This window comes from Coregonus clupeaformis, unplaced genomic scaffold (genome assembly GCF_020615455.1).
Source record: "Coregonus clupeaformis isolate EN_2021a unplaced genomic scaffold, ASM2061545v1 scaf0039, whole genome shotgun sequence".
Classification (NCBI taxonomy): Eukaryota; Metazoa; Chordata; class Actinopteri; order Salmoniformes; family Salmonidae; genus Coregonus; species Coregonus clupeaformis.
The window spans coordinates 490,478-517,500 of NW_025533494.1; the positions used below are offsets into that span (position 1 = coordinate 490,478).

General features: G+C 45.2%; 1 protein-coding gene across 2 annotated transcripts in view; it reads left to right on the forward strand.

Moving 5' to 3' along the window:
- Window positions 1–1,410: 1,410 nt before the first annotated feature.
- LOC123483157 (phosphofurin acidic cluster sorting protein 1-like) overlaps window positions 1,411–27,023 on the forward strand; it is a 67,050-nt gene continuing 41,437 nt past the window's right edge. For both annotated transcript variants that reach the window (XM_045212669.1, XM_045212670.1), the window contains exon 1: window positions 1,411–1,882. In XM_045212669.1, coding sequence (XP_045068604.1) covers window positions 1,728–1,882 — 155 coding nt within the window. In that variant the 5' untranslated portion in view covers window positions 1,411–1,727. The remainder of the gene's footprint in view (window positions 1,883–27,023) is intronic.

Genomic DNA, 27,023 nt, shown 5'->3' on the forward strand with positions numbered 1-27,023 from the left:
AATGACCTAAAATAATACATCCCATATTGGTCTTTCACAGTCACGCCAACCCAAGCTGTACTGTGCAGTAGGCTAATAGTGGGCCTACTATTGAAATATAAACAGGGTCAGAAATTCACAGGTTTCAGATTTTCTGGTTTTTCGTTCTCAGTCACACGTTTTTTATTCGTATCAGTGTGGATTAAGAAGTGAGTATATGCAATGACCACTGAACAATAAGTGGGTATACGGCGTACACCTGCGTATACCCTCCACTACACCACTGAACAAGCTAATTACAAACGACAATTACGCATAGTGAAATCAATGAAAATAGATCCCCCTACAAGCTGGTTCAAGCCATGATACGTGTGTGTCTGATTATCAAATGACAACAGCTGAGTGATTCATATTCTAACCAAACAGTAGCCAGACTAGCATAAAATGCGTGCCACCCCTCCGTTTGCAATTGGGCCTACATCAAATCCAGTATGTACCCAAATCGCATTGTTACCGCTGACGCGAAAGGCCTAGCCTACATTATAGAGACATCATGAACATTCGGTAACTCAGTAATAGGCATGGCCTAAGTCTTCCTGAAGTAGCCTAGTACTGTAAGGAAAAACACGTTAGTCAACAGTAAAAATTTCTCAAGGTCGTGTGACGCAACGAAGTTGAGCTCATGTAGGCCTAACCGGTTTTGCATCCTAACATCTTTACTGACAGTGCGAGAGTATAATTACCCTATAATGGTGAAAGACGGCGTTTCACACATAGGAAACGTCATAAATGGCACCATATCCCCTATATAATCTAGTGCACTAGTTTTGACCAGGCTCTGTTGAAAAGTAGGGCACTATGTAGGGAGTAGGGTGCCATTTGGGATGACTTCCTAGCCTAGCGTATACTGTCAGAGGCGAGTAATTTTCTGTGCTGGGCTGATTAAATCCCTTCAGGGGTGGAATCCCCCCATGTTCTGAATGGGGGACTTTTAAAACATCTCAAAACTAAATAGAAGACCTTTAATCATGTCACACTGGGGAAATTACTGGAATTCATCACCAGTCACACCTCTGAGGCCAACATTTTTTAAGTTATCCACACGGTTGCAATCGATGAATGAGCTTGGAAAGAGGTGCCTTATGAGTAAAAAGCCATTCACATTGATTGATTGATTGATTCATCAATTTAGTTTGTTTGACTGATAACATAATACCATTTATTTATAGCTTTACCTGAATGTCAATAGTTTCTTAATTAACCAACTTTTAACCTTTCAAAAGCAGAATGTTGAGGGAGGGCTTGTTATTACACTGTTATTATGATTTTCTCATATCTCTCTCTCTCTTCTCCACTCTCATGCAAAGGAATCGAAGCGTCGGCTACGTCTTTAACAAGAGGCGTAGCTCTTTTGCTCTTGCATTGTGCTACTTGCCTTGGTTGAGAAATTTTCGCTTCCTGCACGGATAAATTACACATCCAGAGCCAAGTTGAGAGAAACAAAGGGGTTTCGCTCGCTTGGAGATCAAGGACATTGACGGGAATGTTACCGTTTAGTACAACCAAATTAATAGTTATTCTATAGAGTAGAAGGATTAACTTTCGATTGCACGGACGAACATTTTTACGCATTCACTAGCCAAACTGTTCACGCACACCGTAGGTTTTGCAACGAAGAGGCAGAGGGAAAAGAAGACAGGCTATTAAACTCGTTCGTTTGAAACCCTTTTAGCTAAGATACCTCCGGGATGTCGGAGCGAGGAGGGCTCCCGCGGACTGGAGGTGCCCCCTCCCCGCACGTGCAGCCCTCCAAACCGGTCACGATCACCTCGAATCGCCCAGTCCACATGAACCTCTACGCCACCTGGGAAGTGGACCGTTCTTCGCCAAGCTGTGTGCCGAGGTAGGCGCATTCGAGTATGAGGAGATAGTTGCTTTTCTGTTTGTCTGTTGGTTTCTTGTCTGGTTCGTGTTTACACAAAGTAGCACCGTTTGCAGAAGGCTTAAATATGCCCCCTGTGTGTGTTTACTTGTGATGTTACTACCAGAAACGCTCTTAAATGATCATATAAGTGGTTGACATAGGAAGCAGTGCATTGTTTTAGGTGTCTGAGGATGATAATACATTGCCAACCTGCAATAACCTTGTTGTTGTCTTGTTTACCTGGTCAACCCGACACGTAGCAATCCTTTATAGGCTAGTCCATATTCTAATGCAGAGTCTTGTTGATATTCTATAACAATGTATATTTCATGTGCATGCCCCCCTCAGGCACATGGTAGGCCTACTACAAGCTATGTATGTCTCGGTCGGTCGTGGTATTTTAGGGGGGAAGCGCCATATCAAATGCACCACCGGTCATTCAGGTGACATGGCTTACAGAAAACACTGTTGTTTTTTTTTAACACAATTGTCTGTCTGGATGTATTTCATCCCATAGCGCAAGGCTCCACCATTTGATTTCGATTCAAATTTTGCCCGTAGTTTTAGCAATATTCTACAGCCATTATCAATTGATAAGGTCGATTTTGCTGTTGTAGAAGTCCTCTTTTTTGGTGCTTATCCAGATAGGGTTGTGTGTATTGATCCAATGTTGCCGTGGTTTTAGCAATATTCTACAGCCATTATTAAAAAAAAATTTTAAGTCATTTAGCAGACGCTCTTATCCAGAGCGACTTACAGGAGCAATTAGGGCTAAGTGCCTTGCTCAAGGGCACATCGATAGATTTTTCACCTAGTCGGCTCGGGGATTAGAACCAGCGACCTTTCGTTACTGGCACAACGCTCTTAACCACTAAGCTACCTGCCGCCCTAAATCATTATCAATTGATAAGGTCGATTTTGCTGTTGTAGAAGTCCTATTTTTGGGGCTTATCCAGATAGGGGTGTGTATATTGATCCAATGTAAAGGAGCAGTAGGAAGAGTGGCCAGGAAAGCACACACCTGACATCCATCCATGGTCATTCTGAAGAAATCTCTTTGTGTGTGTGTGTGTGTGTGTGTGTGTGTCAGTAGTTTAAAGGCCACTGTCTTTCTTTCTTTCTTTCTTTCTTTCTTTCTTTCTTTCTTTCTTTCTTTCTTTCTTTCTTTCTTTCTTTCTTTCTTTCTTTCTTTCTTTCTTTCTCTTCTGCTGTACTACAGTTTGTTATGCTATATGACACTGGATGTGCTCATTGGTATGTGTGTGTAAACATCTACCCTACCCCCCATCTAAATGGCCATAGACACCTCCTACAGAATGATCGTAGTAACACATCATTGGCCTATAGAAGGATCATAGTGTGGCCTGGCTGGCCTAGTGGTAATGCTGCCACCTCTGGTACACATGTTAACAGTGTCAGTGTAGAGGAGTTAAGAACGTACCATAACATCACTCCACAGCTAGCTTGAAACGTTGCAGATGGAGCCATCCAACTTGTCCCTTTTGTATAGCTCAATCGGTTCCTACGTTGTCAAGGTAGAGGACCCTGGTTCAAGCCCAGTTAGAAGCAAGTTACGGGAGGCAGTGTTAAATGCTAAGCTAGCATACTGATCCTGGTTATAAAGGCATCGGTTTGAATCCTTTGACACAACCTCTATCTGTTCAATAAAACCTGGAAATACCTTAAAATATATATCTAAAAAAGAAGTATCATAGTAACCTCATTACCATATAATAACCATATCATAACCATAATGCAGAAACACTGATACCGAGATGCCACTGCATGAGACAGGACTGGTAAAAGCACCATCATAGGGGCTTCAGTACTGTGCTTTCTAATTTCCCTTTTCAAAAAGCTTTAGAGCTTTGCTCCTTTAGAACCAAAGCCTTTGAGTGTGTTTTGACGGCGTGCATTTCAGTATTTTTGTCAAGTGCTTTTTCGGGTTAACTGAGTAGATGAGTTGTTCTCTAAAATATCCCGTCTGTGTCCTTACTCTGTCACTTTGGTGTCCTGTCTCTGATTATTGCTAAGAATAGAAAAGGTCTCTGTTGTTTTGGGAGGTTTGTTGACTATTCCATATTTCAGTGCATAGTGATGTCACCTTGCTGCATCTGCACAGTTTCATGCTTTAGCAGGTCATGGTCCATCACCCCTTCTTCCATTTCACTGCAGAGAAACAGACAACCAGACAGGGAACCAGAATTCGGAGAAATACACCCCTCCTTCCTTCCTTCCTTCCTTCCTTCCTTCCTTCCTTCCTTCCTTCCTTCCTTCCTTCCTTCCTTCCTTCTATTCTTTATTTTCATGAGGCAATCACTGATCTGACGCAATGCAGCCTAGATCGTTCGACTGTGTTAGAGAACCCTGAGTTTCACCTGTCCAATCTTGTCAGATATGCAGGGGTGAAAGTAGAATTCACTTCTTCCTGGTACGGGAAGAAATCCTATATGTCCTCGAAAAATGTATGGGCTTATCATTGAATTACATATACAGTGGTGTGAAAAAGTGTTTGCCCCCTTCCTGATTTCTTATTTGTTTGCATGTTTGTCACACTTAAATGTTTCAGATCATCAAACAAATTTAAATATTAGTCAACGATAACACAAGTAAACACAAAATGCAGTTTTGAAATGAAGGTTGTTATTATTAAGGGAAAACAAAATCCAAACCCACATGGCCCTGTGTGAAAAAGTGATTGCCCCCTACAACCTAATAAGTGGTTGGGCCACCCTTAGCAGCAACAACTGTTATCAAGCGTTTGCGATAACTTGCAATGAGTCTTTTACAGCGCTGTGGAGGAATTTTGGCCCACTCATCTTTGCAGAATTGTTGTAATTCAGCCAGATTGGAGGGTTTTCGAGCATGAACTGCCTTTTTCAGGTCATGCCACAGCATCTCAATAGGATTCAGGTCAGGACTTTGACTAGGCCACTCCAAAGTCTTCATTTTGTTTTTCTTCAGCCATTCAGAGGTGGACTTGCTGGTGTGTTTTGGATCATTGTCCTGCTGCAGAACCCAAGTTCGCTTCAGCTTGAGGCCACGAACAGATGGCTGGACATTCTCCTTCAGGATTTTTTGGTAGACAGCAGAATTCATGGTTAAATTTATCACAGCAAGTCTTCCAGGTCCTGAAGCAGTAAAACAGGCCCAGACCATCACACTACCACCACCATATTTTACTGTTGGTATGATGTTCTTTTTCTGAAATGCAGTGTTACTTTTACACCAGATGTAATGGGACACACACCTTCCAAAAAGTTCAACTTTTGTCTCATCAGTCCACAGAGTATTTTCCCAAAGGTCTTGGGGATCATCAATATGTTTTCTGGCTAAAATGAGACGAGCCTTAATGTTATTTTTGCTCAGCAGTGGTTTTCGTCTTGGAACTCTGCAATGCAGGCCATTTTTGCCCAGTCTCTTTCTTATGGTGGAGTCATGAACACTGACCTTAACTGAGGCAAGTGAGGCCTGCAGCTCTTTGGATGTTGTTGTGGGGTCTTTTGTGACCTCTTGGATGAGTCGTTGCTGCGCTCTTGGGGTAATTTTGGTCGCCCGGCCACTCCTGGGAAGGTTCACCACTGTTCCATGTTTTCGCCATTTGTGGATAATGGCTCTCACTGTGGTTCGCTGGAGTCCCAAAGCTTTAGAAATGGCTTTATAACCTTTTCCAGACTGATGGATCTCAATCACTTTCTTTCTCATTTGTTCCTGAATTTCTTTGAATCTCGGCATGATGTCTAGCTTTTGAGGATCTTTTGGTCTACTTCACTTTGTCAGGCAGGTCCTATTTAAGTGATTCCTTGATTGAGAACAGGTGTGGCAGTAATCAGGCCTGGGTGTGGCTAGAGGAATTGAACTCAGGTGTGATAAACCACAGTTGAGTTGTTTTATAACAGGGGGGGAAATCACTTTTTCACACAGGGCCAGGTAGGTTTGGATTTTGTTTTCTCTTAATAATAACAACCTTCATTTCAAAACTGCATTTTGTGTTTACTTGTGTTATCTTTGACTAATGTTTACATTTGTTTGATGATCTGAAACATTTAAGTGTGACAAACATGCAAACAAATAACAAATCAGGAAGGGGGCAAACACTTTTTCACATCACTGTAGAATCCCTATTAATTCAATAGGATCTCTGTGGGCCTAGTTGTAAAGATTTGTTAATTAACTGTGGCATAAACACAAAAGTCATGATGTTTTAATCGGATTGTCAAACAATCACTTCAAACTGCTCCTTTACTAGGCTACCTGAACACGTTCATTCACTCGCAACACATTTCCAGCCTAAACAGAGGTGAATGGAAAGAGACATCTGTTACACAAAACACCAAAAAAGTTCAATGACATTTGCCGATTGTCATATGGCTAGAATTTATGCGTCCACAGCAGTCGGCATGCGTCTCGGTGTTGGCCACTCATCTCTGCCTTAGTGTTGTCATCAAACCACATCTCATTTTGGAGCGCAGGCTATACCACCAGTTTCAAGTCCGTTCGCTAATTGTTCATGCATGTGACATGCAGTAATGATCAAAAGTGGTGTAATAGCCTACAGTTTTCTCGACATTTTGTTTTAATTATTGTGATAGGCTCATGTTTTACCGGTACGGAGTACCCCCACAATTTATTTTGCAGGGACGCCATCCTGAACCGTACTGCCTTACTTTCACCCCTGCAGGTATGTGGTCACTTCAAGGAAGGGATTTATTTGACAAGTAACATACTGTCTCCAGACAGCCCCAGAGTTGGGTGTCTTGTCATTGTTGCAGGAAGCTGAAACATGAACTTCCTCACTGTAGAGGTTTGTAGCCGTAACCTCTTCCTGTTCCTGTCTACCCACAACTCGTGTGTTGTTTACATTGAGTAAAAGTGCCTCTGTGAGGTCAGTTCCAGGGTCAGTCTTTATTGCTACTTTACCATAATTAACTATGCTGAAGGGGGAAGTAAACTGGTCCTGGATCAGTATACACTACAGTAACCTACTTTCTCCAATTTACTTTGTTTCTGCAGAGTCACCATCACCATCAGCGCTTGTCACCAACCATCTCATTCTCACAGCTTTTTCGCTTCATTTACTTTCTTTAAACATTTATTTTATTCCCAAGCCAAATAATCCCAGTGACACAAATAGGCTACCCCGTCTGCTATGCGTTTCAGCTGATCACCACCAAACCTTAAATATAGCTATTAATATAGCTCTGCTGTATGTGGCATTCAAATAATTACTAAGCGTGTTAGTCAGTTGTTGGAGTCATGTGGAACGTCGGTAGGTTGGATGGTTGGCAGTGCTGAGACTGAGACTGAGTCTGAGAGTCACGTGGCACCAACAACTGCAGTCAGCAGGAGCACTACTTTTTAACAGAACCCTATGGGCCCTGGTCAAAAGTAGTGCACTATATAGGGAATAGGGTACCATGTGGGACTCAGCCTGAGAGTTGACATAAGGGGATGGTTGGCATTCCTGCTCCTGCTGACTGCATTGTTGGAGCGCAAGGCCCTGGCAGGAACCAAGGGAAATTCCTGTGACTCCAGCCCAGAGGAATGGAATGGAACGGACGGTTGGATGAGTTCTAGTGCTGAGCTGTAATCAACTCTGTCCCTGGTCGTAGCTGGGGCCTGGAGCTGTGGCTGGGGCTGTGGCTGTGGCTGGAGCCTGGGTTGTCACTGTGTATGACAGGTGATACAGTAGCCTTGTCTGAGTCAGAACTGTTTCTCTAACAGGAGGCAGCTTGATGTACAGGTACACCCCCCTAATTGACACTAGGCTATTGCAGTGATACGCCCACACCTGAGCTGTGTCAATTACAAATACTAGCTGAATGAAGTAATATGATATGCTGTATGCTGCTGTTCCCTTGTGCTGCTTTAATCAACCTGCACCACAACAGTGGGTACACAATAGGGTGTCACTCCGACACTTGACCACATAATCAGTCCCTGCCTAGCCCTGCCCTCCACACACACACACACACACACACACACACCCACACACAACCGATTAAGAAGGACTGGTGCTCGGCTCGGGGCACTGCTCGCTCTTCCGCTCAGATGAATGGCAGAGAGGTCTGATGTTTCCCTTCGCGCTCCACTGGCATCCTCTACCCTTCTCTCCTTCATTCTCTACCCTTCTCTCCTTCATTCTCTACCCTTCTCTCCTTCATTCTCTACCCTTCTCTCCTTCATCCTCTACCCTTCTCTCCTTCATTCTCTACCCTTCTCTCCTTCATTCTCTACCCTTCTCTCCTTCATCCTCTACCCTTCTCTCCTTCATCCTCTACCCTTCTCTCCTTAATCCTCTACCCTTCTCTCCTTCATCCTCTACCCTTCTCTCTTTCATCCTCTACCCTTCTCTCCTTAATCCTCTACCCTTCTCTCCTTCATCCTCTACCCTTCTCTCCTTCATCCTCTACCCTTCTCTCCTTCATTCTCTTCTCTTCTCTCCTTCATCCTCTACCCTTCTCTCCTTCATTCTCTACCCTTCTCTCTTTCATCCTCTACCCTTCTTACCTTCATCCTCTATCCTTCTCTCCTTCATCATCTACCCTTCTCTCCTTCATCCTCTACCCTTCTCTCCTTCATTCTCTACCCTTCTCTCCTTCATCCTCTACCCTTCTCTCCTTCATCCTCTACCCTTCTCTCCTTAATCCTCTACCGTTCTCTCCTTAATCTTCTACCCTTCTCTCCTTAATCCTCTACCCTTCTCTCCTTCATTCTCTTATCTTCTCTCCTTCATCCTCTACCCTTCTCTCCTTCAGCCTCTACCCTTCTCTCCTTCATCCTCTACCCTTCTCTCTTTCATCCTCTACCCTTCTCTCCTTAATCCTCTACCCTTCTCTCCTTCATCCTCTACCCTTCTCTCCTTCATTCTCTTCCCTTCTCTCCTTCATCCTCTATCCTTCTCTCCTTCATCATCTACCCTTCTCTCCTTCATCCTCTACCCTTCTCTCCTTCATCCTCTACACTTCTCTCCTTCATTCTCTTCTCTTCTCTCCTTCATCCTCTACCTTTCTCTCCTTCATCCTCTACCCTTCTCTCCTTCATCCTCTACCCTTCTCTCCTTCATCCTCTACCCTTCTCTCCTTCATCCTCTACCCTTCTCTCCTTCATCCTCTACCCTTCTCCCTTTCATCCTCTACCCTTCTCTCCTTCATTCTCTTCTCTTCTCTCCTTCATCCTCTACCCTTCTCTCCTTCATCCTCTACCCTTCTCTCCTTCATCCTCTACCCTTCTCCCTTTCATCCTCTACCCTTCTCTCCTTCATCCTCTACCCTTCTGTCCTTCATCCTCTACCTTTCTCTCCTTCATCCTCTACCCTTCTCTCCTTAATCCTCTACCCTTCTGTCCTTCATCCTCTACCCTTCTCTCCTTCATCCTCTACCTTTCTCCCTTTCATCCTCTACCCTTCTCTCCTTCATCCTCTACCCTTCTCTCCTTCATCCTCTACCTTTCTCTCCTTCATCCTCTTCTCTTCTCTCCTTCATCCTCTACCCTTCTCTCCTTAATCCTCTACCCTTCTCTCCTTCATCCTCTACCCTTCTCTCCTTCATTCTCTTATCTTCTCTCCTTCATCCTCTACCCTTCTCCCTTTCATCCTCTACCCTTCTCTCCTTCATCCTCTACCCTTCTCTCCTTCATCCTCTACCCTTCTCTCCTTCATCCTCTACCCTTCTCTCCTTCATCCTCTACCCTTCTCTCCTTCATCCTCTACCTTTCTCTCCTTCATCCTCTACCCTTCTCTCCTTAATCCTCTACCCTTCTCTCCTTCATCCTCTACCTTTCTCTCCTTCATCCTCTTCTCTTCTCTCCTTCATCCTCTACCCATTCTCTTCAAAGTGTGCACTCATTCCCTTCCCTTACATAAATTCATTGTGTTTAGCTAAAGCTTTGAGAGGTAGTGAGCAAGTGTACACTCCTAGGATAAGGTTAGGGAATGGGACCGTATCTCTACTCTGTGTCCTTTGGCTCTGGTGAACAGTAGACGTGATAGGAGACTGTCTGGGTGAGTTTGTTTAATGTAGATGGTATTGCTGCTGTATGCTGAGATCATGGTTTCCGCATTTTCATTTGCCAGATATTTGAGAAATGTACCGGACCCATATGCATTGGGTGCGTAACCTGATTAGGGTGTCCACCCACGGTGCTCAGAATGACAGAAATCACATTTAGATTATGGTAATTCATATAAACAGAACACGCAAGTCGAGGATGCACCGATGTGCAGTCCGTCTTACCTAATTCTGATGCGCACTTTGAAGATGTACTTTTCCTCAGCCAACAAGACGAGTAATGAACAGCAAAATCACTAACCCCATAGTAGAAAAGTTTACCTATTCTATTGGTCAGCTTTTCGTGAAAAAATTGCCTATTCCAAACAGACTCTCGGTGATCCCAAATTCATCCAACCAGTAGGCCTAGGCTACATAATAAATGTTAAAAAGCAATGAGTCTGATGCAACAGATCAGAACGTTTAGCTTAAAATGTTGATAAACTATTATTTCTTCACATTATAAGCGCAGCAATGTGAACAAGGCAGTAGACTGTGTGAATGTTCGTAATACAATTAGCGGGAAAACACTGCACATGCCAGCGGTTTCATGTGACAGAGATGAAAAGATATGTTCGAAATTTAGGGGAGATCTAATATGCAACAACTAGCATGGGTTGCTAATATGACTAGGATTGTGCCTTTGAAACAATGAAAGAAAGTTGCAATAAAATAATTGCCTCCACGGATATGGTCTGATTTTGGCTAGGCTACTTTGAAGCAAGGTAAGAGATGCCTCATAGTATGTAGTAAAACGTTCAGGTTCCAAACAATTAAGTACAATATATATAAAAAAGTATGTGGACACCCCCTCAAATTAGTAGATTCGGCTATTTCAGGCACACCTGTTGCTGACAAAATCGAGCACACAGCCATGCAATCTTCATAGACAAATATTGGCAGTAGAATGGCCTTACTGAAGAACTCAGTGACTTTCAACGTGGTACCGTCATGTAATGCCACCTTTCCAACAAGTCATTTTGTCAAATTTCTACCCTGTTAGAGCTGCCCCAGTCAACTGTAAGTGCTGTTATTGTGAAGTGGAAACATCTAGGAGCAACAACGGCTCAGCCGCGAAGTGTTAGGCCACACAAGTTCACAGAACGGGACCGCCGAGTGCTGAAGCACGTAGCGCGTAAAAATCATCTGTCCTCGGTGGCAACACTCACTACCGAGTTCCAAACTGCCTGTGGAAGCAACGTCAGCACAATAACTGTTCGTCAGGATCTTCATGAAATGGGTTTCCATGGCAAGCAGCCGCACAAAAGCCTAAGATCACCATGCGCAATGCCAAGTGTCAGCTGGAGTGGTGTAAAGCTCACCGCCATTGGACTCGTTCTCTGGAGTGATGAATCACGCTTCACCATCTGGCAGTTCGACTGACAAATCTGGGTTTAGCGGATGCCAGGAGAACGCTACCTGCCCGAATGCATAGTGCAAACTGTAAACTTTAGTGGAGGAGGAATAATGGTCTGGGGCTGTTTTTGATGGTTCGGGCTAGGCGCCTTAGCTCTAGTGAAGGGAAATCTTAACGCTAAAACATACAATTACATTCTAGACGATTCCAACATTGTGGCAACAGTTTGGGGAAGGCCCTTTCCTGTTTCAGCATGACAATGGCCCCGTGCACAATCAGTGTGGAAGAACTTAACTGGCCTGCACAGAGCCCTGACCTCAATCCCATCGAACACCTTTGGGATGAATTGGAATGCCGACTGCGAGCCAGGCCTAATCGCCCAACATCAGTGCCCTACCTCACTAATGCCCTTTTGGCTGAATGGAAGCAAGTCCCCGTAGCAATGTTCCAACATCTAGTGGAAAGCCTTCCCAGAAGAGTGGAGGGTGTTATAGCAGCAAAGGGGGGACCAACTCCATATTAATGCCTATGATTTTGGAATGAGATATTCGACGGGCAGGTGTCCACATACGTTTGGCCATGTAGTGTATATGTTTTCAAAATGCATACTGCCTCCAGCTCATTGCAAAGTGGTGTGTGACGCACTAATGAAGCCTGCCTTCCATTGCCTATGCATTTCCTGTTTGAGATTCTGTAGCAGACAGATTTTCCTGTAGACCGATAAGCATGACCAGTCAAATGTATTTCCATCGACTGGTATTTCCATCATTGAATATGCAAAAAAAAACATTATTTCGAAATGGGATTTTTTCTTCTTCTCCCTGGCAAATTTTATTCATCAACTTTTTAATTATTTTTTATCGGCCAAAAGCCGGCTATTACCGTTTGATGGAAACCCTGGCTGATTTGTAGGGTTGTCAATATAGAGAGTTTTGTGATGGATTGCTTTTGTTCCTGCCCTCACCAGATCCGTGTGTGTGTGTGTGTGTGTGTGTGTGTGTGTGTGTGTGTGTGTGTGTCTGTGTGTGTGTGTGTGTGTGTGTGTTCAGTTGATTGCTCCTGACAGAGATCTCATAGCTGTGGAATCTTATCCTCTCATCTGGCAGAGGGCCACAACAGGGTGTATTACGGTGTGTGTGTGTGTGAGGGCCACAACAGGGTGTATTACGGTGTGTGTGTGTGTGAGGGCCACAACAGGGTGTATTACGGTGTGTGTGTGTGAGGGCCACAACAGGGTGTATTACGGTGTGTGTGTGTGTGTGTGTGTGTGTGTGTGTGTGTGTGTGTGTGAGGGCCACAACAGGGTGTATTACGGTGTGTGTGTGTGAGGGCCACAACAGGGTGTATTACGGTGTGTGTGTGTGTGTGTGTGTGTGTGAGGGCCACAACAGGGTGTATTACGGTGTGTGTGTGTGAGGGCCACAACAGGGTGTATTACGGTGTGTGTGTGTGTGTGTGTGTGTGTGTGTGTGTGAGGGCCACAACAGGGTGTATTACGGTGTGTGTGTGTGAGGGCCACAACAGGGTGTATTACGGTGTGTGTGTGTGTGTGTGTGTGTGTGTGTGTGTGTGTGTGTGTGTGTGTGTGTGAGGGGCCACAACAGGGTGTATTACGGTGTGTGTGTGTGAGGGCCACAACAGGGTGTATTACGGTGTGTGTGTGTGTGTGTGTGTGAGGGCCACAACAGGGTGTATTACGGTGTGTGTGTGTGTGTGTGAGGGCCACAACAGGGTGTATTACGGTGTGTGTGGGTGTGTGAATATGATCCACTGTGATACAGTTACAGGACATACAACAGTACTCTGTGAGAGAGTCCAGTATTATACATTGTCATTACTAACACTGTGATTCACAGCAAAGTTGATACACTGTGATAGAGTCAGTCGGTCACATTTTATATATATATATACTATCGTTCAGAAGTTTAGGGTCACTTAGAAATGTCCTTGTTTTCTAAAGAAAAGCAATTTTTTTGTCCATTAAAATAACATAAAATTGATCAGAAATACAGTGTAGACATTGTTCATGTTGTAAATGACTATTGTAGCTGGAAACAGGCAGCTTCATTAAATAATACCCGCAAAACACCAGTCTCAACGTCAACAGTGAAGAGGCGACTCTGGGATGCTGACCTTCTAGGCAGAGTTGCAAAAAAAATGCCATATCTCAGACTGCCCATCTTAATCTTTTCTTTTTATTGGCCAGTCTGAGATATGGCTTTTTCTTTGCAACTCTGCCTAGAAGGTCAGCATCCCGGAGTCGCCTCTTCACTGTTGACGTTGAGACTGGTGTTTTGCGGGTACTATTTAATTAAGCTGCCAGTTGAGGACCTGTGAGGCGTCTGTTTCTCAAACTAGACACTCTAATGTATTTGTCCTCTTGCTCAGTTGTGCACCGGGGCCTCCCTCTCCTCTTTCTATTCTGGTTAGAGACAGTTTGCGCTGTTCTGTGAAAGGAGTAGTACACAGCGTTGTACGAGATTTTCAGTTTCTTGGCAATTTCTCGCATGGAATAGCCTTAATTTCTCAGAACAAGAATAGACTGACGAGTTTCAGAAGAAAGTTATTTGTTTCTGGCCATTTTGAGCCTGTAATCGAACCCACAATTGCTGATGCTCCAGATACTCAACTAGTCTCAAGAAGGCCAGTTTTAATCAGCACAACGGTTTTCAGCTGTGCTAACATAATTGCAAAAGGGTTTTCTAATTATCAATTAGCCTTTTAAAATGATAAACTTGGATTAGCAAACACAACGTGCCATTGGAACACAGGACTGATGGTTGCTGATAATGGGCTTCTGTACGCCTATGTACAGTAAGGGAAAAAAGTATTTGATCCCCTGCTGATTTTGTACGTTTGCCCACTGACAAAGAAATGATCAGTCTATAATTTTAATGGTAGCTTTATTTGAACAGTGAGAGACAGAATAACAACAAAATAATCCTGAAAAACGCATGTCAAAAATGTTATCAATTGATTTGCATTGTAATAGGGGAAATAAGTATTTGACCCCCTCTCAATCAGAAAGATTTCTGGCTCCCAGGTGTCTTTTATACAGGTAACGAGCTGAGATTAGGAGCACACTCTTAAAGGGAGCGCTGCTAATCTCAGTTTGTTACCTGTATAAAATACACCTGTCCACAGAAGCAATCAATCAATCAGATTCCAAACTATCCACCATGGCCAAGAACAAAGAGCTCTCCAAGGATGTCAGGGACAAGATTGTAGACCTACACATGGCTGGAATGGGCTACAAGACCATCGCCAAGCAGCTTGGTGAGAAGGTGACAACAGTTGGTGCGATTATTCGCAAATGGAAGAAACACAAAAGAACTGTCAAGCTCCCTCGGCCTGGGACTCCATGCAAGATTTCACCTCGTGGAGTTGCAATGATTATGAGAACGGTGAGGAATCAGCCCAGAACTACACGGGAGGATCTTGTCAATGATCTCAAGGCAGCTGGGACCATAGTCACCAAGAAAACAATTGGTAACACACTACGCCGTGAAGAAATCCTGCAGCGCCCGCAAGGTCCCCCTGCTCAAGAAAGCACATATACATGCCCGTCTGAAGTTTGCCAATGAACATCAGAGGAGAACTGGGTGAAAGTGTTGTGGTCAGATGCGACCAAAATGGAGCTCTCTGGCATCAACTCAACTCGCCGTGTTTGGAGGAGGGGGAATGCTGCCTATGACCCCTAGAACACCATCCCCACCGTCAAACATGGAGGTGGAAACATTATGCTTTGGGGGTGTTTTTCTGCTAAGGGGACAGGACAACTTCACCGCATTAAAGGGACGATGGACAGGGCCAAGTACCGTCAAATCTTGGATGAGAACCTCCTTCCCTCAGCCAGGGCATTGAAAATGGGTCGTGGATGGGTATTCCAGCATGACAATGACCCAAAACACACGGCCAAGGCAACAAAGGAGTGGCTCAAGAAGAAGCACATTAAGGTCCTGGAGTGGCCTAGCCAGTCTCCAGACCTTAATCCCATAGAAAATCTGTGGAGGGAGCTGAAGGTTCGAGTTGCCAAACGTCAGGCTCGAAACCTTAATGATTTGGAGAAGATCTGCAAAGAGGAGTGGGACAAAATCCCTCCTGAGATGTGTGCAAACCTGGTGGCCAACTACAAGAAACGTCTGACCTATGTGAGGGCCACCAAGTCATGTTTTGCAGAGGGGTCAAATACTTATTTCCCTAATTAAAATGCAAATCAATTTATAACATTTTTGACATGCGTTTTTCTGGATTTTGTTGTTGTTATTCTGTCTCTCACTGTTCAAATAAACCTACCATTAAAATGATAGACTGATCATTTCTTTGTCAGTGGACAAACGTACAAAATCAGCAGGGGATCAAATACTTTTTTCCCTCACTGTAGATATTCTATTACAAATCAGCCGTTTCGAGCTACAATAGCCATTTACAACATTAACAATGTCTACACTGTATTTCTGATCAATTTGATGTTATTTTAATGGACAAAAAAATTGCTTTTCTTTCGAAAACAAGGACATTTCTAAGTGACCCCAAACTTTTGAACGGTAGTGTATATATTTATAAACTGGGTGGTTTGGGTCCTGAATGCTGATTGGCTGACAGCCGTGGTATATCAGACCGTATACCCCGGGTACGACAAAACATGTATTTTAACTGCTCTAATTATGTTGGTAACCAGTTTGTGATATATGGCCAATATACCATGGCTAAGGGCTGTATCCAGGCACTCCGTGTTGCGTCGTGCTTAAGAACTGCCCTTAGCCGTGGTATATTGGCCATATACCACACCCCCTCGGGCCTTATTGCTTAAATATATAGTACCAGTCAAAGGTTTGGACACACCTACTCATTCCAGGTTTTTACATCATTTTTTACTATTTTCTACATTGTAGAATAATAGTGAAGACATATATCAACCCTGGTGTCCTGGCTAAATTCCCAATCTGGCCCTCATACCATCATGGCCACCTAATCATTCTCAGCTTCCAATTGGCTCATTCATCCCCCCTCCTCTCCCTTGTAAATATTCCCCAGGTCGTTGCTGTAAATGAGAATGTGTTTTCAGTCAACTTACCTGGTTAAGTAAGGGTTAAATATAATAAATAAAAACAATGACGCTCGCTGAAGATGACACACTGTGACACTGTCTGAAAGGACTGGTGAGGTTATACAGTACACACACACACACATTTTGTTCTTCTATCCTTGTGGGGACCTAAATCCTATTACCCTAACCTTAACCCGTAACCCAAACCCTAACCCTAATTGTAACCCTAATCCCTACATTTAAAATAGCCTTTGTCCTCATGGGGACCACACACACATACACATACACATACACATACACATACACATACACATACACATACACACACACACACACACACACACACACACACAGGGCTGGTCACACTATATGCCATCATCTCACAGTGCATCTCAAAACAGGATTAGACGTGTGCTCTGGACATTAATCTGTAATCGCTTTAATGAAAGGCCAGGAAGTGTGTGTACGTGATAGCCTAGCATTTAGTGCGTTCGAATACCCAAGCCGACAAGGTGAAAAATCTGTTGATGTGCCCTTGAGCAAGGCACTTAACTCTCATTTGCTCCAGGGGCGCTGTACTGCCATGGCTGACCCTGTAAAACAACACATTTCACTCTACCTATCCGGTGTATGTGACAATAAAACATACAGTAGCAGTCAAAAGTTTGGACACACCTATTAATTCCAGGGTTTTTCTTTATTTTTACTATTTTCTACATTGTAGAATAATAGTGAAGATATCAAAACTATGAAATAACACATATGGAATAATTTAGTAACCAAAAAAGTGTTAAACAAATCCAAATATATTTCATTTTTTAGATTATTCAAAGTAGCCACCCTTTGCCTTGATGACAGCTTTGCACACTCTTGGCATTCTCTCAACCAGCTTCACCTGGAATGCTTTTCCAACAGTCTTGAAGGAGTTCCCACATATGCTGAGCACTTGTTGGCTGCTTTTCCTTCACTCTGCGGTCCAACTCATCCCAAACCATCTCAACTGGGTTGAAGTTGGGTGATTGTGGAGGCCAGGTCATCTGATGCAGCACTCCATCACTCTCCTTCTTGGTCAAATAGCCCTTACACAGCCTGGAGGTGTGTTAGGTCATTGTCCTGTTCAAAAACAAATGATAGTCCCACTATGCGCAAACCAGATGGGATGGCGTATCACTGCAGAATGCTGTGGTAGCCATGCTGGTTAAGTGTGCCTTGAATTCTAAATAAATCACTGTCCTTGGGCTCTGTGGGGTCTGTTTGTGTTTGTGAACAGAGCCCCAGGACCAGCTTGCTTAGGGGACTCTTCTCCAGGTTCATCTCTCTGTAGGTGATGGCTTTGTTATGGAAGGTTTGGGAATCGCTTCCTTTTTGGTGGTTGTAGAATTTAACGGCTCTTTTCTGGATTTTGATCATTAACGGGTATCGGCCTAATTCTACTCTGCATGCATTATTTGGTGTTTTACATTGTACACTGAGGATATTTTTTGCAGAATTCTGAATGCAGAGTCTCAATTTGGTGTTTGTCCCATTTCATGAATTCTTGGTTGGTGAGCGGACCCCAGACCTCACAACCATAAAGGGCAATGGGTTCTATAACTGAAAATTATTTTTAGCCAGATCCTAATTGTTATGTCGAATTTGATGTTCCTTTTGATGGCATAGAAGGCCCTTCTTGCCTTGTCTCTCAGATCGTTGTGACACTCTGGCTCCATGGACTTTGATTATTGAGCCAGGGTTGTTCATTTTCATTGTTTGGGTGTATTTCTATGTTGGGTATTCTAGTTGTTCATTTCTATGTTTGGTGATTAGTCATATGACTCCCAATCGGAGGTAACGAGTGTCAGCTGTCGGCTCGTTATCTCTGATTGGGAGCCATATTTAAACTGTGTGGTTTCCTTTTGGTTTTGTGGGTTTTTGTTCCTTTTGGTCAGTGTACCGTGGACTTCATTGAGTCGTCTTTTGTTTGTAGTCCGTTAACGTTTATTTAATAAAGTCATGTTTCTTGGACACGCTGCGCCTTGGTCATACTTGGACGACATAGACCCTCGTGACAGAAAAACCCAACCATAAAAGGACCAAGCGGCGTGTCAAGCGGCAACAGGATCCACCTACACAGGATTTATACCCAGCTCCAAAGGTCTGGACATGGGAGGAGCTTTTGGACGGAAAAGGGTCCTGGACGTGGGAAGAAATCCTGGATGGCATGGATCGCCGTCCATGGAGCGAAACAGAGGAGAGGCGACGGAGAGAGGAGCAACGGCGTCGGCAGAGCCAACGTCGGAAGGACGAGAGGCAACCCCAAGAAATTTTTTGGGGGGGGCACATGGCTTGGGCGACTGAGCAGCAGGAGGCTGCCACAAGGCAGATTCAAAAGGCTACCAGGTTAAGGGGGCTGACGGAGGCAGAGAAGGGGCGGATTCAGGAGGCTACCAGGTTAAGGGGGCTACTGGGAAAAGCAGGGAAGGAAGGTGTAGAGGCTCGGCGAGAGGTACTGGGGTGTGTAACCAGTCCGGTCCGGCCCGTTCCTAATCCTGAGGTACAGCCAGTAGTGTGTGTTCCCCGTACGGTACGGCCTGTTCCGGCCCCTCGCACTAAGTGTACGGTGCGCGTCGCCAGTCCGGTTCGGCCTGTTCCTGCCACCCGCACCAAGTGTACGGTGCGCGTCGCCAGCCCAGCCCGGCCTGTTCCTGAGCCTCGTAGGAAGCCTACGGTGCGCGTCGCCAGCCCGGTTCGGCCTGTTCCTGCCACCCGCACCAAGTGTACGGTGCGCGTCGCCAGCCCAGCCCGACCTGTTCCGGCCACTCGCACCAGGGATACGGTGCGCGTCGCCAGCCCTTTCCCACCAGTGCCTACACCACGCCCCAAGCCTCCTGTGTGTCTCCCGAGTCCTGTGCGTCCTGTTGCTGCTCTCCGCACTAGGCGTTATGTGAGTCCCCAGGGTCCAGCATGCCCTGTTCCGGCTCTCCGCACTAGGCGTTATGTGAGTCCCCAGGGTCCAGCATGCCCTGTTCCGGCTCTCCGCACTAGCCCTTATGTGCGTTCCCAGGGTCCAGCATGCCCTGTTGCTACTCCCCGCACTAGCCCTGAGATGCGTGTCCTCAGCCCGGTACCTCCAGTTCCGGCACCACGCATCAGGCCTACGGTGCGTCCCCAGGGTCCAGCATGCCCTGTTGCTTCTCTCCGCACTAGCCCTGAGATGCGTGTCCTCAGCCCGGTACCTCCAGTTCCGGCACCACGCATCAGGCCTACGGTGCGTCCCCAGGGTCCAGCATGCCCTGTTGCTTCTCCCCGCACTAGCCCTGAGATGCGTGTCCTCAGCCCGGTACCTCCTGTTCCGGCACCACGCACCAGGCCTACGATGCGCCTCAGACGGCCAGAGTCTGCCGTCTGCCCAACGGGCCTGAACTGTCCGTCTGCCCAACGCCGTCTGAACTGCCCGTCTGCCCAACGCCGTCCTGAACTGTCCGTCTGCCAAGCGCCGCAGGAACTGCCCGTCTGTACTGAGCCTGCAAAGCCGCCCGTCTGCCATGAGCCTTCAGAGCCGCCCGCCAGACCGGAGCCGCTAGAGCTCTCCGCCAGACAGGAGCAGCCAGAGCCTTCCGCCAGACAGGATCAGCCAGAGCCTTCCGCCAGACAGGATCAGCCAGAGCCTTCCGCCAGACAGGATCAGCCAGAGCCTTCCGCCAGACAGGATCAGCCAGAGCCTTCCGCCAGACAGGATCAGCCAGAGCCTTCCGCCAGACAGGATCAGCCAGAGCCTTCCGCCAGACAGGATCAGCCAGAGCCTTCCGCCAGACAGGATCAGCCAGAGCTTTCCGCCAGACAGGATCAGCCAGAGCCTTCTGCCAGACAGGATCAGCCAGAGCCTTCCGCCAGCCAGGATCCGCCAGAGCCGTCCAGCCAGGATCCGCCAGAGCCGTCCAGCCAGGATCCGCCAGAGCCGTCCAGCCAGGATCCGCCAGAGCCAGCCAGCCAGGATCCGCCATTCAGTCCGGTGCTGCCCCTCAGGCCGGTGCTGCCCCTTAGTCAGGTACTGTCCCTTAGTCCGGTGCTGCCCCTTAGTCCGGTGCTGCCCCTTAGTCCGGTGCCGCCCCTTAATCCAGTGGGGTTTAGTTGGGGGGTGGTCATGTGGAGGGGGCTACGGAAGCGGATAGTGACTAAGGTGGGGTGGGGACCACGACCTGGGCCAGAGCCGCCACCATGGACAGACGCCCACCCAGACCCTCCCTAGACTGTATGCTGGTGCGCCCGGAGTTCGCACCTTTAGGGGGTACTGTGACACTCTGGCTCCATGGACTTTGATTATTGAGCCAGGGTTGTTCATTTTCATTGTTTGGGTGTATTTCTATGTTGGGTATTCTAGTTGTTCATTTCTATGTTTGGTGATTAGTCATATGACTCCCAATCGGAGGTAACGAGTGTCAGCTGTCGGCTCGTTATCTCTGATTGGGAGCCATATTTAAACTGTGTGGTTTCCTTTTGGTTTTGTGGGTTTTTGTTCCTTTTGGTCAGTGTACCGTGGACTTCATTGAGTCGTCTTTTGTTTGTAGTCCGTTAACGTTTATTTAATAAAGTCATGTTTCTTGGACACGCTGCGCCTTGGTCATACTTGGACGACATAGACCCTCGTGACAATCGTTCACAGCTTTGTGGAAGTTACCTGTGGCGCTGATGTTTAGGCTGAGGTATGTATCGTTTTTTGTGTGCTCTAGGGCAACGGTGTCTAGATGGAATTTGTTTTTGTGGTCCTGGCAACTGGACCTTTTTTGGAACACCATTATTTTTGACTTACTGAGATTTACTGTCATAATCTGTGCAGAAGATGTAGGTGCTGCTGTAGGCCCTCCTTGGTTGGGGACAGAAGCACCATCAGCAAACAGCAAACAGTAGACATTTGACTTCAGATTCTAGTAGGGTGAGGCCGGGTGCTGCAGACTGTTCTAGTGCCCTCTCCAATTCGTGGATATATATGTTGAAGAGGGTGATGTTGAAGAGGGTGGGGCTGAAGGTGCATCCCTATCACACCCCACGGCCCTGTGGAAAGAAATGTGTGTGTTTTTTGCCAATTTTAACTGCACACTTGTTGTTTGTGTAAATTGATTATATAATGTCGTATGTTTTTCCCCAACACCACTTTCCATCAATTTGTATAGCAGACCCTGATACCAAATTGAGTCAAAAGCTTTTTTTTAAATCAACAAAGCATGAGAAGACTTTGCCTTTGTTTTGGTTTGTTTGTTTATCAATTAAGGTGTGCAGGGTGAATACGTGGTCTGTCGTACGGTAATTTGGTAAAAAGCCAATTTGACATTTGCTCAGTACATTGTTTTCACTGAGGAAATGTACCTCTCTCACTCTGTCTCTTTCTGTAGCTCCTCCCCTTATCTCCGTACCACACATGGAGTCACATGGTCTCTTCAGCACAGGGAGGGGTGAGGGCGCAAGGTGCTGGATTGGATAACCTGGCGCTTATAACGTGCAAATGAGAACGCAAGGTTGTGAAGTCTGTTAAGTTCTATGACATAGTTAGCTTTTTATGCAGCAGCTACTGGGAATGTGGTAACTTGAATTTAGCACTTACTTGTTGAAGATGTGACAGACTTGGCCTCAGGGAGACGGGGGGATTGTGTATGTGGTTGTTAGTGTTAGAATTAGAGGACGTTGAATCAGCCCTCCTTAGGAAGTGAGAAAACTGAGCCTTGTCCTTGCCCATGGCTCTGGGAAGTAGAGCGAGAGAGAGAGAAACGAGAAAGAGAGAGAGAGAGAGAGAGAGAGAGAGAGAGAGCGAGAGAGAGAGAGAAGGCCATTCTTGAATCAGACAGTTTTAACCCATCTATTGAGATGGCAGCACAACCCTTTGTGTGTGTGTGTGTGTGTGTGTGTCTGCATGTGTGCGTGTCTACGGACCAGAGCATATGAGCGGAGTGGAGCGGTGAGAATCTCAGCTCAAAGCCACATCAGGCCAGTCCGCTCATTATCGCTCAGCGCTCAACGCAGTTTGCATCGCGCTCCACTCAAATCCCGAATCACACGTAGTTGCACGTTCCAATATTTCAGTACACTTTCATACTTTTGGTAAATACGATCTGCGGTATGGTGCCCCTGTATGTGCTCACAGCCCAACAAAACCTTGTGACCCCGGAACGTCCCATCAATGAAACTGGCCACGATGCCAAGGAAGCTGTGCCCTCTTCTACTGGTCCAAATGTCCGCTGACAGAACGAGCCCATCCCCATTTTGCAGTAGGTCTTGCAGTTTGGCTTCCATCTCTTCCAGGGCATGTGGCATGAGCATGTCCCGTGCGGTGTTGTAGCATGGGGGGGTGTAGCACGGTTGAGCTGCGCTGGCGAAGTGTTGCATCCCTTTGCGTTCTCCTTTACTCAGCGGTTCATAGTCCATGTAAATCATTTTTAAAAATGCTACATCCAGCTCTCTTTTTCTCTGCCTTGTTATGGTTGGGCCTTTGTGTGCAGTGAAGAAACTTTTGAATTCCTCAACCCTTTTCTCTTGTTGCTGCTGCTGCTCCTCTCGCTCTATAAAATACAAATTCATGGACGACACAAATTAAATTAAACGAACCATATATTAGGCCTACTTTGAATGACAAAACTAATTAGTTTGAATATTAGGCTATATTTACTTTACACTTTTGTTACAAGTTACCGTATTCAACTTGCTAACCTTTTGCTTTCTTTCCAGCGTGTTCACGTAGCACACTTTCGTGTTTTCGAGAGATGTGTCTTTTTAGATTCCAAAATGAATCTTTATTGACTGAAACGATGTCACCACATTATTTTTATTGTACCATATTATCATTGTTAGTTAGTTTTATATTAATAGTACACCTGTATGACTTCTCATTTTCCTTTTTGAAGTACTTGGTGAACTCCATTATTGAGCCGAGTTTTGACTGAAAATAGTCTACTGTTGATGACTGTGCAAGACACAGATGGATTCTGGGTCAGGCTTGAGCATGCTTCAGACTCGTGGTGTGAGCGGAGAAAAATTTGAGCGGGACATATGGTGACGCTCTGTTCTTTTAAAAATGCCGCTCTGCACTCTGTCCAAAATCTGCCCGCTCACGCTCCCCGCTCGCTCCCGCTCACATGCTCTGCTACGGACAGAGATACAGAATTCTCCTTGCTCCTATGTGTACGGTCAGTGTGTGTGGGCTGGGCATGTGAATGCCACCACTTCAAGTATGACTGTGTCTGCCTTCACAGTGTCTTCATTCACAGTGTCTTCATTCACAGTGTCTTCATTCACAGTGTCTTCATTCACAGTATCTATTCACTTAACATCTCTGTGGACACCATGCACCTGAAGGACTCGTTATTGGTGTTTGTCTCACACATTGTGTTTAATAATCATACAATATATATTTCACAGCACCTCGTACATTAGTACATTAGTACATCAGTACATCAGTACATTAGTACATTAGTACATCAGTTCATTAGTACATTATTACATCAGTACATCAGTACATTAGTACATTAGTACATCAGTTCATTAGTACATCAGTACATTCATTCATCAGTACATTAGTACATTAGTACATCAGTACATTATTACATCAGTACATTAGTACATCAGTACATTAGTACATCAGTACATTAGTACATCAGTACATTAATTCATCAGAACATTAGTACATCAGTACATTAGTACATGAGGCTTGTGGTTGTTAATATAAAGAGAGACAGTACTTTATGTCTGTTTCTTGTTGTGTACGTGTGTGTGTTATTGTGTGTGTGTGTGTGTTATCATTGTGTGTGTGTTGTGTTGTGTTCTGGTTGTGTGTGTTCTTGCCGCAGGCTAGGTGTCGGCGCGTGTCGTCAGGTGATTGAGCATCTGCACGGAGGGTGGAGAAGAGGAATTTATTTTTATTTATTTTTATTTTTTTAACCTTTATTTAACCAGGTACAGTGGGGGAAAAAAGTATTTAGTCAGCCACCAATTGTGCAAGTTCTCCCACTTAAAAAGATGAGAGAGGCCTGTAATTTTCATCATAGGTACACGTCAACTATGACAGACAAATTGAGAAGAAAAAAATCCAGAAAATCACATTGTAGGATTTTTTATGAATTTATTTGCAAATTATGGTGGAAAATAAGTATTTGGTCACCTACAAACAAGCAAGATTTCTGGCTCTCACAGACCTGTAACTTCTTCTTTAAGAGGCTCCTCTGTCCTCCACTCGTTACCTGTATTAATGGCACCTGTTTGAACTTGTTATCAGTATAAAAGACACCTGTCCACAACCTCAAACAGTCACACTCCAAACTCCACTATGGCCAAGACCAAAGAGCTGTCAAAGGACACCAGAAACAAAATTGTAGACCTGTACCAGGCTGGGAAGACTGAATCTGCAATAGGTAAGCAGCTTGGTTTGAAGAAATCAACTGTGGGAGCAATTATTAGGAAATGGAAGACATACAAGACCACTGATAATCTCCCTCGATCTGGGGCTCCACGCAAGATCTCACCCCGTGGGGTCAAAATGATCACAAGAACGGTGAGCAAAATCCCAGAACCACACGGGGGGGACCTAGTGAATGACCTGCAGAGAGCTGGGACCAAAGTAACAAAGCCTACCATCAGTAACACACTACGCCGCCAGGGGACTCAAATCCTGCAGTGCCAGACGTGTCTCCCTGCTTAAGCCAGTACATGTCCAGGCCCGTCTGAAGTTTGCTAGAGTGCATTTGGATGATCCAGAAGAGGATTGGGAGAATGTCATATGGTCAGATGAAACCAAAATATAACTTTTTGGTAAAAACTCAACTCGTCGTGTTTGGAGGACAAAGAATTCTGAGTTGCATCCAAAGAACACCATACCTACTGTGAAGCATGGGGGTGGAAACATCATGCTTTGGGGCTGTTTTTCTGCAAAGGGACCAGGACGACTGATCCGTGTAAAGGAAAGAATGAATGGGGCCATGTATCGTGAGATTTTGAGTGAAAACCTCCTTCCATCAGCAAGGGCATTGAAGATGAAACTTGGCTGGGTCTTTCAGCATGACAATGATCCCAAACACATCGCCCTGGCAACTAAGGAGTGGCTTCGTAAGAAGCATTTCAAGGTCCTGGAGTGGCCTAGCCAGTCTCCAGATCTCAACCCCATAGAAAATCTTTGGAGGGAGTTGAAAGTCTGTGTTGCCCAGCGACAGCCCCAAAACATCACTGCTCTAGAGGAGATCTGCATGGAGGAATGGGCCAAAATACCAGCAATAGTGTGTGAAAACCTTGTGAAGACTTACAGAAAACGTTTGACCTGTGTCATTGCCAACAAAGGGTATATAACAAAGTATTGAGAAACTTTTGTTATGGACCAAATACTTATTTTCCACCATAATTTGCAAATAAATTCATTAAAAATCCTACAATGTGATTTTCTGGATTTTTTTTTCTCATTTTGTCTGTCATAGTTGACGTGTACCTATGATGAAAATTACAGGCCTTTCTCATCTTTTTAAGTGGGAGAACTTGCACAATTGGTGGCTGACTAAATACTTTTTTCCCCCACTGTAAGCCAGTTGAGAACAAGTTCTCATTTACAACTGCGACCTGGCCAAGATAAAGCAAAGCAGTGCGATAAAAACAACAACACAGAGTTACATATGGGGTAAAAAAACATAAAGTCAAAAATACAACAGAAAATATTTATACAGTGTGTGCAAATGTAGCAAGTTATGGAGGTAAGGCAATAAATAGGCTATAGTGCAGAATAATTACAATAACACTGGAATGCTAGATGTGCAAGAGATTATGTGCAAATAGAGATACTCATTGCCTCCATGCTTGCAAAGTTCTAAAAATGGCTTACCTGAGGCCTATTTATAGTGCTAAGGCTCAGACTGATTGGTATTTTGTTTTCTGTGCAAGTGTTTTCAGGTGTGTATGTAAGTGCATACAATTGCCAGATGAGTTTTGCATTTTGAACAGAGTGTTTTCCCAATGATAACAGGTGATTTCGTTTTTGAACAAAGTGTCTAATGTAAGACAACTTGTGTAGTGTTTCGCAATAAGTGTGTTACAGAATTGCAAACAAAGTGCAAAGTTGACATTGTGTTTAAGCTATGGTTACACTGTGTTTAAGGTATGCTACAAGGAGTTTAGGTATTGAGGCTTTGGTCTAAGCATTCGGTTTTAGTGTGTAAGCAATGGGCAAAAACTGTAAGGCCTAAGATGTTTTGGTTGTATTGTGAGGTCAGTACATTCAATTTGAACTTCTCACCCACATGAGAATTGGATAAGAGCTCTTTCTTTCTCCAGATGTGGAGCGTACAGCCACATGTACTGAAAAGATGTTAACATCCTCCCCCAGGGGCTGCTCTCTCTCTCTCTATCTCTCTCCTCCCTCTCTCTCACTCCCTCTCCCTCTCTCTCTCTCTCTCTCTCTCTCTCTCTCCCTCTCTCCCTCACTCCCTCACTCCCTCCTCCCTCACTCCCTCTCACTCCCTCTCCCTCCCTCTCTCTCCCTCTCCTCCCTCTCACTCCCTCTCACTCCCTCTCACTCCTCTCTCTCTCTCTCACTCTCTTTCTTTGACTCCCTCTCTCATGTGGGATCTCTCTTTCACCCCCTCTCTCTCTCCTCACTCTCTCTCTCTCCTCTCGCTCTCTCTCCTCCCGCTCTCTCTCTCTCTCTCTCTGGCTCCCTCTCTC